Source organism: Myxocyprinus asiaticus, chromosome 5 (assembly GCF_019703515.2).
Source record: "Myxocyprinus asiaticus isolate MX2 ecotype Aquarium Trade chromosome 5, UBuf_Myxa_2, whole genome shotgun sequence".
Taxonomy (NCBI): Eukaryota; Metazoa; Chordata; class Actinopteri; order Cypriniformes; family Catostomidae; genus Myxocyprinus; species Myxocyprinus asiaticus.
The window spans coordinates 35,701,692-35,714,851 of record NC_059348.1 but is presented as its reverse complement, the minus strand read 5'-3'; the positions used below and the strand labels follow the sequence as shown (position 1 = coordinate 35,714,851).

General features: G+C 46.0%; 1 protein-coding gene across 8 annotated transcripts in view; it reads right to left on the bottom strand.

Annotated features, from left to right (window-relative positions):
• The window catches only part of rnf220a (ring finger protein 220a), a 171,103-nt gene that overhangs the window by 40,724 nt on the left and 117,219 nt on the right, over positions 1-13,160 (bottom strand). For 7 of the 8 annotated variants that reach the window (XM_051699180.1, XM_051699181.1, XM_051699184.1 and 4 more), the window contains exon 4: positions 1,098-1,146. In XM_051699180.1, the coding sequence (XP_051555140.1) occupies positions 1,098-1,146 (49 nt within the window). Of the gene's footprint in view, positions 1-1,097; positions 1,147-4,969; positions 5,099-13,160 lie in introns of those variants that run through there. The other variant, XM_051699187.1, reaches the window with a different exon arrangement.

The window sequence follows — 13,160 nt, the reverse complement described above, 5'->3', positions numbered from 1 at the left end:
GCTTGAGGGAAGGGTGAAGACGGGCCAACTTGGCCCAGGGTTAATCCCCTTTAGAACTAGCGAGCTGGGCCTGATCTGCCTGTGCGCCATCTTCTAAAGGAGAAGCATGGACCCCCTCCACCGTCCCAGCTAGCCTCTTCATTCTCCACACACTCCTGAGGAATACTAAACGTGGGCTATAGAATGCTCAGTCACGCCTCACACGGCTTGTTCTCTCACCCGTTCCTGTGTCTTCTGGCTCCCATGCTCTTTCCATACTCCCAGTTTCTCACTGACTGCCAGTCAGAACCAAAGGTTTGCCCTTTGGCTGAGGCACAATCTTACGAGGACGAAACAATTATGATCTCAATTCTGTCTCATTGAACGGTTTCTACACCAAGAAATGCCACTTGGGATTGCATTTAAATTGTGATAAAAAAATACAAATATTTCTCCGATAGTGTTCAGAATGCCTTCAGTAAATATAAGGTTGATGGCAGTTTGTCAGGTGTGCTGATCACTGGAAGCTAGAAATATCTCCAATGTTTAGAAAAGTTCATGGCATCATCAAATCTGTAAAAATAAAGAATACCTTTCTAATGTCCCTCAGTACTCTCCACTGATAATGTCATATATCCATATAAAGGCATATTTAGGCTCAACATCCTTAGTTGAAATGAAACATCTGTACTGTAAGCACATCAAAAAATCTCTCTGGTAAACCTTGTAGTGAATGCTCAAGACGTTACCATAAATGACAGTTTGTCGCATAATGTGCTGTACATAATTCAATTGACGCGGATGTGAATTCAATTGGGGAAATGTACTTTGACTCTTCCTCCATTTAGGAAAATGAGACAACAAAACATTGGTATCATTTTTCATGTCTAGGTCTGTTGAATAGCCCTGACAGGAAGCATTTAAAGCTCTCACTTTTCCATGTAAGTAAATTACTTCAGGAAATAAAGCCAGATGTTTGCATCCTCTCTTGTTTAGTTAAGTGAGACTCTTTTTACCTATTTGTGGAAAGAAATAGAGCTTTAATTGCCATTAATTGTGTCTGAGCCTATCAGTAGACATAATGATTTAAAATGGCTCCACAGAGGTGGCCATCTTACCTTCGGTGTGCCTGGAGCTGCATTGATGTCCTTGTGTGATGGGTTTTTACTGTGAGGAAAAAGGAAAGTTCAGAGTAAGTCACAAAAAAGTTTCAGATGGCTATGACAGATACTGTGTAATCACTGAGACTGTCAATTTGGAGTGTGTCTGTGTACATGTGTCTCTGCCTTCAGCAATCACTTTAGCTCAGCCACACTGAGCACTCCCTTGTTGGCCTCACTTAGGACCTGAACAGGCCTTAGAGAGGACAGCTGAGACAAAAGAGAACAAAGCCACACAAATCACACTTTTAATCATCTGGAGATGTGGAAAAAAATAAAAAAAATGTGAGCTGTTTCAAACCCATCCCCTGTGCCACTCAATCCAGGCAGCCCTGGGTCATGCTGCATTTGAAACAATTACTGTCCAAAAGTACGACTGCTAAGCAGATTTGGGTTATAATTTTTTTATTGAAGTAATCATTCTCATGGATGCTTCCATCCAGACTTGATCCCCCCACCCCTCCTGCAGTTAGACTAAGGCAGAAGGAAATAAATGATTTTGCGGTTATTTGATTTGTCAGTGAAACGCCTTGAGCACTTAGGACATTGAAATATGTTGAGGACAATGCACCAGCTTGTAAACATTGTATTAAAGAGGCAGAGAATGGTGGAAAGAGAGAAAAAAGGATGGGGGTTTACTCTCTCTCGAGTCGGGCTGGTGGATTGTACATTGAATCTTTGCTTCGTGGACATTGTGGATTGAGGATGACTGATTGGAAGGCAGGAATTATATTTTCTTTTTTTTCTTTTTCTCCCAATTTGGTTAGCCAAGTCCAATTTTAAGTCCTCGTGGTTGCGTAGTGATTTGCCTCAATCTGGGTGGCGGAGGACGATTCTCAGTTGCCTCTGCGTCTGAGACCGTCAACCTGCGCATCTTATCACGTGACTTGATGAGCGCGTTGCCACGGAGACATAGCGCATTTGGAGGCTTCACGCCATCCACCGCGGCATCCACGCTCAACTTACACGCCCCACCGAGAACAAACCACATTATAGCGACCACGAGGAGGTTACCCCATGTGACTCTACCCTCCCTAGCAACCAGGCCAATTTGGTTGCTTAGGAGACCTGGCTGGAGTCACTCAGCACGCCCTAGCATGGGGTTGTAGCCAGCGTCTTTTACCACTGAGCTACCAAGGCCCCTGGAAGGCAGGAATTATTAAACGGGGCTGCTAAAACATCCACTGACAATAGGGAAAGACACATCAAATCAGATCCCTCTCTGAAACATTAATATCCCTCCTGCTATCTCTTTTTTCCATTGCTTTCTTTTCTCTCTCATATGACAAACACATGTGTGTCATTCTAGCTGAATCTATTTTTAAGACCACCACCCCATGCCTCATAGTTGGGTCATTGCTGGGTGTTTATTAAGCAGCATGATGATGACCCGGGGAACAATGATGGGTAACGTCACCCTTGTCATGTTCACTCTGAGTCATGCATTGACACCCGGAGAAATGGTTGCTCTAGCCTGGCACTGAAATGGAATTAGCCTGCACCCTAATCTGAAAGTCTGATCTGCCAGGCGCACTTGTCACCCGAGTGGACAAATGAAATGGAGAATATAATGGAGCGAAGAGCAAAAGAGCAGGTAACATGGGCCCTGTTTATGCTCATTTAGATTAGAAAGAGCAAAATGAAACAAAGGAAAACAAAGACAGTTTCCTTTAAGGCAAGTGGCAGCTAGTTGTGCAAGTACTGAAATCTGAAATCTCCAAAACTGTTTGTCAATATTACATTTCTGTAACATGTAACATTTCCACAAAAATCTGACTGAGGCTCAAATTACACTAAAAACCTTTTTCTTTTCAGACTGATCAAGCTAATTGCCATGCATGATGAAGAATTGGAGGCGAATGGTTCTTTTGACTGAAAGGTGGGACTTCCATTCCTACATTGAGCATAGCAATTTTTCCCATTAGTTTTCTACAAGTGGTCCATCTCCTCCTCCTAATACTATCTTTTGGTGGACTCAGTGACTGACTAAATCTAACATGCCTAAAGAAACTCAGCTGTGCAGACTGACAGGTGGAGGCGGGGCTATATACTTTGTCCCACCCCTCTACTCAGGTAATAAGTCTCATGCCCACCTTTTCCACAGTCAGTATGATTGATCTGACACCCAGAGAAAGAAAGAAAGAGAAGGGGACAGAGGGAAAGGATGAAAGGAGACCAAAGAGACAACACAAATCAGGACCAGGCCTTGAGAGGGAATAAATTGCCCCATCGGTGACAGTGCACTGTTTGCAAGATAATAAACGGACTCTTCAGCATCATAAATCCACTGGCGTGGCACTGTGAATCTCAGTGACCTCACACATCTCCTCTTGTAAAAAAAAACCAAAAAAAAAAACTCTTCGATACACTCCATACATTGCAACATTTTAATTGTCCCCTCTACACTCATAGGACACCAAACTACCCCAAAGCCATCTTTTCTGCACTATTCGGGCCTGTGGGACAGGCAGGGAAGGTCAATGACAGAAAAACACTCTTTACCAGTTTAGAAATGTCACACAGCACCTGAGCAATTGGGCCTGTGGGATTTTATGTAATAGTAGATGTATAGAGCATGAGTTAATATAAGACTACTGTGTTGACATCAACGTTTAAATCTTGTTGGAATTTTGCAGTGAAATTACTGGAATTAAATTGAGGCCAAATTTCTAATGTAATCATCAGACAAGGTATACTTAAAAACACCAAAGGAAAACTCACAAATGGGGTAAAATGTGCTGCTTTGGGATGTTAATCCAAGGTAATAACAAAACGGACAATGAAAGAGTAAAGGAAAAGGGAGTAAGCAGAAGACTAATATCATTTGTTAACAGTAAACATCGGTTTAATGAGGCAACATTAAGGCCTTCACCATGACTGGAGGTGAAAGAGGGATGAGGATGCAAAGACAGTCCAGAATAACAAAAAAGATAGAGAGACAGAGAGAGAGATCAGAAGGAACAAACTTCTAAGTGTCTTTTTTGTATATGTTTGAATCTATACTAACGTTTATGTTTGCATAAGTTTACATCTGTACTACAGACATATATGTTTGCATCTATACTAATGTATATGTTTGGAAATGTTTGCTCTATACTAACGTATACTGTATGTTTGCATATGTTTGCATTTATAATAATGAATACGTTTGTATATGTTTGCATTTATACAAATACGTTTGTATATGTTTGCATCTATACTAACGTATGTTTGTTAATGTCTGCATCTATATTCATGTATATGTTTGTATATGTTATCATCTAAACAAACGTATATGTTTGTAAATGTTTGCATCTATACTAACGTATATCTGTGAATTTTTGCATCTATGCTAATGTATGTTTGTATATGTTAGCATCTACACTAAAGTGTATGTTTATATATGTTACAGTAGCATCTATACTAATGTACATGTTTGTATATGTTTGCATCTATACTAACTTATATATTTGCATATGTCTGCATCTATACTAATGTATATTTTTACATCTATACTCTATACATTTGTATATGTTTGCATCTATACTAACATACATGTTTGTATATGTGTGGAGCGGGACGTGGTCATGTGTCTGTCGCTGGGGAGAGAGGAAGCGGTAAGGGCCATCACCTGGTGATTAATGATATGTAACACCTGTGTCTTGTTACAGTGACGATGGAGATGGGCTTGAAAAGGCCGCCAAAAACGCCAGTGAGAGAGAGAGTCAGAGACAAACACACACCCGAAGTTGCAATCTGAAAAGCCAATACTTTGATTGTGAAGCTGAAAAGCCAATGCTTTGATTGTGAAGCTGGAAATGCTTCAATTCAAATGCAAAAGCTTGATTTACCTGGACTGCCACCCTGCTTCCCGCTTCCTTATTGTTGATTCCTCTACACTGGTGCCGAAACCCGGGATAAGGAAGAAGACTGGTCGCCATGGACACCTCATTGCTGGACAAAGTCATCCGTGCCCTGGCCAGCATCCAGGAGTCCCGCCATTAAGCCCTCCTCGCGCAAGGATGGCGCCCAGCTGGCCGAAGCCCACATGGTGGCCTACCCGGAAGTCGGCGAGCCGCAGTCCTGTTCTCTCTCTCTCTCTCTCTCTCACTCCCTCTTGCTCCTCCTCTTGCCCCTCCCTTTCCTCCCTCTCGCCCTACACCCGCTCCCTGGAAATGGGGAGCGGTTCCACCCAAGCCGGCGCCTCGCCTTCGCGGCTGCACTATGCGCTGGCCCCCTCCCCTACCCCTCTTCGTCATCCTTCCCAGGTTGATGTGTCCGCCACCACTGGTGCAGCTGGGAAGCCTGGTCCAGGACTGGCGTCCAGTGAAGGAGGTAGAGATGTGGATTCGGGTCCCCAACACGCCACAGTCTGCCCCCGGTTGAGCAGGGACATACAGGATACTGGTACAAATTAAGGGGTGTACATACCAAGCCCTGGTGGATTCAGGTTGTAATCAAACCTTGATCCACCACGGCTTGGTTCATGACGGGGCTTTGGGTACAAAACACAAGGTGATTAGTCAATATCGGGGAGTAAAGCATAGAGTGGAGGCCGTGGTTAATTCCTGCCTCACCCATCCACTGATTCTGGGAACCAATTAGCCGGTGTTTAAAAGATTATTAAAAGCATTGTGTGTGGATGGGTCCTGCGAACCAAAAACAAGGTGTGTGATGTGTGACGTGATGGCTGCAGAGACGGAGCCGGGGCCGTCCGTGTCAGCTCAAATCAAATCAAATTAAATCACTTTTATTGTCACACAGCCATATACACAAGTGCAATGGTGTGTGAAATTCTTGGGTGCAGTTCTGATCAACATAGCAGTCGTGACAGTGATGAGACATATACCAATTTACAATAACATCAAATTAACCCAGCACAATTTAAAGTCTAATATACACATAATTACACACAACACAATATACAAATAATAACATACACTGTACAGTATACAATACACACAATATAGATACACATTATTCAATAATAAAAAAAAGTATATATAGTAGTATATATAGAATGTACAGTAGGTTGTATTGTACTGTATTGACATTCAGGCTGTCGGTTGATAGTAAGTTGTTAAGATAGAATATAATATAATAATAATATAATTTATGACAGTCCGGTGTGAGATATAAGAGTAAGAGTAATAATAATATTAAAGTGCAGCGCTGATGTATTTTGATCGTGGGAGATCAAGAGTTCAAAAGTCTGATTGCTTGGGGGAAGAAGCTATCATGGAGTCAGTTGGTGCGGTTCCTGATGCTGCGATACCGCCTGCCTGATGGTAGCAGTGAGAATAGCCCTTGGCTCGGGTGGCTGGAGTCTCTGATGATCCTCCGAGCTTTTTTTCACACACCGCCTGGTATATATGTCATGGAGGGAGGGAAGCTCACCTCCGATGATGTGTCTGGCAGTTCACACCACCCTTTGCAGTGCTTTGCGGTTTTGGGCTGTGCTATTGCCGTACCAGGCAGAGATGCAGCCAGTCAGGATGCTCTCTACAGTGCAGGTGTAGAACCGTGTGAGGATGTGGCGGTTCATTCCAAACTTCCTCAGCCATCTCAGGAAGAAGAGGTGCTGATGAGCCTTCTTCACAACGACTTCAGTGCGGATGGACCATGTGAGTTCCTCAGTGATGTGGACACCCAGGAACTTGAAGCTGCTGACTCTCTCCACTGGTGCTCCATTGATGGTGATGGGACTGTGTTCTCTGTCTTTTCTTCTGAAGTCCACCACAAGCTCCTTTGTCTTACTGATGTTGAGGGAGAGGTTGTGCTCCTGACACCAGTGTGTCAGAGTGTGCACCTCCTCTCTGTAGGCTGTTTCATCATTGTCAGTGATCAGACCTACCACTGTCGTGTCATCAGCAAACTTAATGATGGCATTGGAGCTATGTGTTGCCACACAGTCATGTGTGTACAAGGAATACAAGAGTGGGCTGAGAACACAGCCCTGTGGGGCTCCAGTGTTGAGGGTCAGTGATGAGATGTTGCTGCCTATTCTAACCACCTGGCGTCTGCTTGACAGGAAGTCCAGGATCCAGCTGCACAGCGAGCTGTTTAAGCCCAGAGCCCAGAGTTTCTCATCTAGTTTGGAGGGCACTATGGTGTTGAATGCTGAGCTGTAGTCTACAAACAACATTCTCACATAAGTGTTCTTTTTTTCCAGGTGGGAGAGAGCAGTGTGTATTGTAGATGCAATGGCATCATCAGTGGAGCGGTTGCTGCGGTAAGCAAACTGCAATGGGTCTAGAGAGAGAGGCAGCACAGAGCAGATGTGATCTCTGATTAGTCTCTCAAAGCAATTGCTGATGATGGGGGTCAGAGCAACAGGACGCCAGTCATTTAAGCAAGTTATTTTTGATTGCTTTGGAACAGGCACAATGGTGGATGTTTTAAAGCATGTGGGGACTACAGACAAAGAGAGGGAAAGGTTGAAAATGTCTATAAAAACACCAGCCAGCTGGTTCGCGCATGCTTTGATGACGCGGCCCGGAATGCAGTCTGGACCCACGGCTTTGCGGATATTCACCCGTCGGAAGGATCGGGTTACATCTGCTACAGAGACGGAGAGTGAACTAACCTCTGTAGCTTCGGCCGTGAGAGCTCTCTCCGTGAGGGCGGTGTTATTTCCCTCAAAACGAGCATAAAAAGTATTTAGCTCATCCGGGAGAGAGGCAGCGGTGTTCATGGCGGAGTTTTTATTCCCTTTAAAGTTCGTGATGATGTTAATTCCCTGCCACATGCTTCTAGAGTTGGTGGTGTTAAACTGTCCTTCAATCTTGTTCCTGTACTGGCGTTTTGCTGTTCTGATAGTTTTTCGGAGGGCATAACTAGCTTGTTTATGCTCCTCCGCGTTCACGGAATTAAAAGCGGAGGTCCGCACATTAAGTACCGTGCGAACATCGCTATTTATCCATGGCTTCTGGTTCGGATAGATCCGTGTTGTTCTGGTCGGAACAACGTCCTCCACGCACTTTCTGATGAAACACATTACGCTATCAGCGTAAAGCTCGATGTCGTCATCAGAGGCGGACCGGAACATCTCCCAGTCCGTGTGATCAAAAGAGTCCTATAGCGTAGAGTCTGATTGGTCCGATCAGCACTGGATCGTTCTGAGGGTGGGTGCTTCCTGTTTCAGTTTCTGCCTGTAAGCGGGTTTGCCAAATGGTGGGCGGGGGAGGGATTTGTAGCCATCCCGGAAGGGAGAGTAGCAATGGTCCAAAACCCGGTCCCCTCATGTGTTGAAACTAATGTGCTGGTGGTATTTTGGTGCGACTGATTTGAAACTGGCTTTATTAAAGTCCCAGGTCACAATGAACGCAGCCTCAGGGTGCGTGGTTTCCTGCTCACTTATAATCCCATACAGTTCCTTGAGTGCCCGGTCTGTGTCGGCTTGTGGGGGGATGTACACAGCAGTGATAATGACCGCTGTGAATTCCCACGGTAGCCAGAATGGTCGACACAGAAGCATGAGAAATTCCAGATCAGGAGAGCAGAAAGACTTGATAGAATGTACGTTCCTCTGATCACACCAGGATTTGTTGATCATAAAACATACACCACCACCTCTGCTTTTACCTGAGAGGTCTTTCGTTCTGTCCGCTTGGTGCATGGAGAACCCCGCGGGTTCAATGGCTGAGTCTGGAATCTCCACAGACATCAAAGTTTCTGTAAGGCAGATGATGCAGCAGTCCCTCGTCTCTCATTGGAAAGAGATCCGTGCTTTCAGCTCGCAGTGCTTGTTATCCAGAGACTGAAAATTTGCCAGTAGAATACTGAGTAGTGGGGGTCGATTTGCGCGTCGTCTTACTCTGATGAGAACGCCGGCTCTGTTTCCCCTTTTCCTCCTGCGTTTCCGTGTCTGGACTGCCCAGACAAAGGGCTCCGCTTGCGTGTTTGTAAACAACGGGTCGGCATTGAGGAATTTGAAGTCCGGTTTATGGTGTGAAATTGCTGAACCAATGTCCAAAAGTGTTTGTCTGTCGTAGACAATAAGGCAGACAACATCCAAGACAAAAAACATAAGAATTGTAAACAAAACAAACAAAACACTACCATGTTGTGTTGGAGCTCGCAATGCAGCAGCCATATTCGGTGCCATCTTGAGTCCATCTTGAGCTCAGCATCAGAATGACGCAGGGGGGGAATCCTCCAGCATTCCCGCCCTTAGGGAATTCCCGGAGGGGGACTTCCCTCTTGAGCAGTCGCGTGACGAAACCCTTAGGTACGCCTTTGACCAAGTGGGAGTAATCGATGGCCAGCAGCTCCAGCTTGACGTCACCCTCACATATCCGTATTTTTCAATTATTAGGAACCGGTTGTATCGAGTGACGCAGGACACTCAAACCCATGAAAATACAATACAAGTTATACAAGTTATTAGTCCCGAGGAGCTGTCGGGAAACACTCACAATCCTATGGCGGGTCACTTAGGGCAAGAAAGAACACTACACCATTTAATGGCCTGCTTTTATTGGCCAGGCATTCATGGGAATGTGCGCAGATGGTGTGCTGCATGCCGCGAATGTCAGTTGGTGAATCCACCGGCAACCCCAAGAGCGCCATTGTGCCCGTTACCACTAATCGAGGTCCCCTTCGAAAGAATTGGCATGGACCTCGTGGGGCCATTAGAATGGTCAGCACACGGATATCGGTTTGTGTTAGTCCTGGTGGATTACACAACGCAATATCCTGAAGCAGTGCCCCTGTGCAACATCTCAGCACGCAGTGTTGCGGAGGCACTCTTCAAAATTATCTCCCGGGTGGGGATTCCGATAGAAATCCTCACCGACCAGGGTGCTATGTTTATGTCACACACACTACGCAAACTTTATGAATTGCTGGGGATTAAATCAATTCCAGCATTTATCACCCGCAAACTGACAGGCTGGTGGAACAATTTATTCGCACCCTAAAAAACATGATTCGTAAGTTCGTACATGAGGACACTAGAAATTGGGACAAGTGGCTGGACCCTCTATTATTTGCAGTCAGGGAGGTCCCATAAGCCTCCACGGGGTTTTCCCCCTTCGAGCTCCTGTATGGACGCCGGCCCTGCGGGGTCCTTGACGTGGGAGGAGGAACCTTACCAAAGCAAAAATGAAATTCAATATGTCCTTGATCTTCGAGTAAAGCTACACACACTGGGTCAGTTGTCACAACAGAATTTGCTCCAAGCAAAAGAGACACAAAGCCGGCTGTATAACAGGGGTGCCCAGCTACGGGAATTTGTACCGGGAGACAAAGTACTTGTATTACTCCCCACACTGAGCTCCCTTTGAGGTTACACGGCGAGTCAGGGACCTCAATTATGAAGTTAAACGAACGGGTAGAGGCAGGGCACGTCAAATTTATCACCTCATCCTCCTTAAATTATGGAGAGAGGTGGTCCCCGTGTCTATGGCGATGGTAGTTCAGGTGAGGGCAGAGCTTGGGCCAGAGGTGAAGTTCAAAGCCAATCCATTCACCCCAGTCCCTTGTGGAGACCACCTCTCGCCGTCCCAGCTCACGGAGGTGGCCAGGTTGCAAAAAGAGCTCGCGGACGTGTTCTCTCCTCTTCCCGGTCAGACTAATACAACACCATATCGAGACCCCACTGGGAGTGGTAGTGCGTAGTTGGCCATACCGCATACTCGAACACAAGAAAAAGGTGAATCGGGACGAATTCGAGGCAATGCTCAAGATGAGGGTAATAGAAGAATCGCACAGCGATTGGGCGAGCCCAGTTGTTCTTGTACCTAAGAGTGACGGGTCAGTCCGGTTCTGTGTTGATTACCGGAAATTCAACACAGTTTAAATTTGATGCGTACCCAATGCCCCGAAGTGACGAACTGCTCGATCGGTTGGGTGTGACTCAATTTTATTCGACACTGGATTTAACTAAAGGATATGGGCAGATCCCCTTAACTCCATTATCCCGAGAAAAAACAGCCTTTTCCACACCGTTCGGATTACACCAATTCTTCACTCTTCTGTTCGGTTTGTTCGGGGCTCCCGCCACGTTCCAGCGCTTAATGGATAAGATCCTCTGGCCAGATGCTGCGTATGCCGCTGCCTACTTAGAAGATATCATAATATACAGTAATGCAGCATCTGAGAGCTGTCCTGAAGTTGCTGAGGCGGGCGGGGCTAACGGCAATCCCAAAAAATTGCACAATTGGGCGTATGGAAGTATGGTATCTGGGCTTCCATTTGGGTCATGGGCAGGTACGTCGCCAAATTGATAAGACCGCAGCGATAGCGGCCTGCCCACGTCCCAAGTCCAAAAAGGAGGCAGTTCATGGGGCTGGCTATTACAGAAGGTTTGTCCCTAATTTTTCCGATGTCACCAGCCCCTTGACTGATCACACTAAAAAGGGGGCACCAGATTTGGTCCAGTGGGTGGAGGCGTGCCAACAGGCTTTCACGAGAGTGAAATATGCACTCTGTGGTGGGCCGCTTTTTCATGCTCCTAATTTCTCTCTCCCCTTATTTTACAGATGAATGCATCAGAGAGGGGGTTGGGGGCCGTGCTCTCGCAGGCGGTGGAGGGTGTGGAGCGCCCCGTGCTGTACATTAGTCGTAAGCTCTCTTTGAGAGAGACTAAGTACAGCACCATCGAGAAAGAGTGTCTTGCCATCAAGTAGGCGGTTCTAACGCTCCGCTACTACCTGCTGGGGCAGGCCTTCATCCTCTACTTGGATCACACCCCGCTTCAGTGGCTCCCCTGCATGAAGAATACCAATGTGCGGATCACTCGCTGGTACTTGGCGCTTCAGCCCTTCAAATTTAAGGTGGTCCATAGGCCAGGGCCACAGATGGTTGTGGCTGATTTCCTCTCCAAGAATGGGGGGGGATTTGGCAGGCTGGACGTTGCCCAGGACTGAGTCGGGCGGTGAGGGTATGTGGAACAGGACGTGGTCATGTGTCTGTCGCTGGGGAGAGAGGAAGCGGTAAGGGCCATCACCTGGTGATTAATGATACGTAACACCTGTGTCTCGTTACAGTGACGACAGAGATGAGCTTGAAAAGGCCGCCGAGAACGCCAGTGAGGGAGAGAGAGTCAGAGACAAACACACACCAGAAGTTGCAAGCTGAAAAGCCAATACTTTGATTGTGAAGCTGAAAAGCCAATGCTTTGAGTGTGAAGCTGGAAACGCTTAAATAAAAAGCTTGATTTACCTGGATTGCCACCCCGCTTCCCGCTTCCTTATTGTTGATTCCTCTACAATATGTTTGCATCTATACTAATAAGATGGATTCATATGAACATTCAACCTTCAATGACTTACCAATTAAACAGTTTTCATTGTTTAGCCTGTGGTGCTCAGTTAAGTGAGACTCTTTTTACCTCTTTGCGGAAAGAAATAGAGCTCTGATTGCCATTAATTGTGTTTGAGCCTATCAGTTCCATTATATGATCCCAAATTTTAAAATCTCTCACAAACTCCACACTCTGGACAAACCAAGCTTTCCCTTTCCCCCTCTTGCAGCCACTGAGACGAGAGAGGAAGAGTGAGAGAGAGAAAGAGAGGGAGCTGGTGAAAATTTAATAAATGCCACTCGACAGTTGGGGGGTTGTGAGCTGAAGATAAAGATTGCTTTTTGTGTCGTTTGCCACCCAGATCTCCCTCGCTCCGCTGGAGGCAAATTGATTACATGGAGAGGCTGGGAAAGGGTGAGGGAATATGTAGATTGCTGAGGCCCTCAGAGCAGGCAGACGGGTAAAGGGCATGATGGACTTCCATTTCCATACATGAAGAGCGGAGGACGAGTCAGGGAAGGGGGCATAGCAATGCAGCCACAAGGGAGAACGAGAGAGAGAGGGAGTGCAGCGGCGGGTCCCAATCTCACACACACTCACCCGCATCCACTCAGACATCTGCCTAATGCTACATCTTAAATAGCTTTCCCCATTTTACATGCACTCAAGTCTCATTTGTTGCAGAATGAAATGCTATCATTAAAGGGAGATTTACTACAAATTGCCACAAATTCCCATGTCACTTTCAATGATCTGTGTGTGCAAGTGTGTGTTGAGCACAGCCCTGTCTGAGA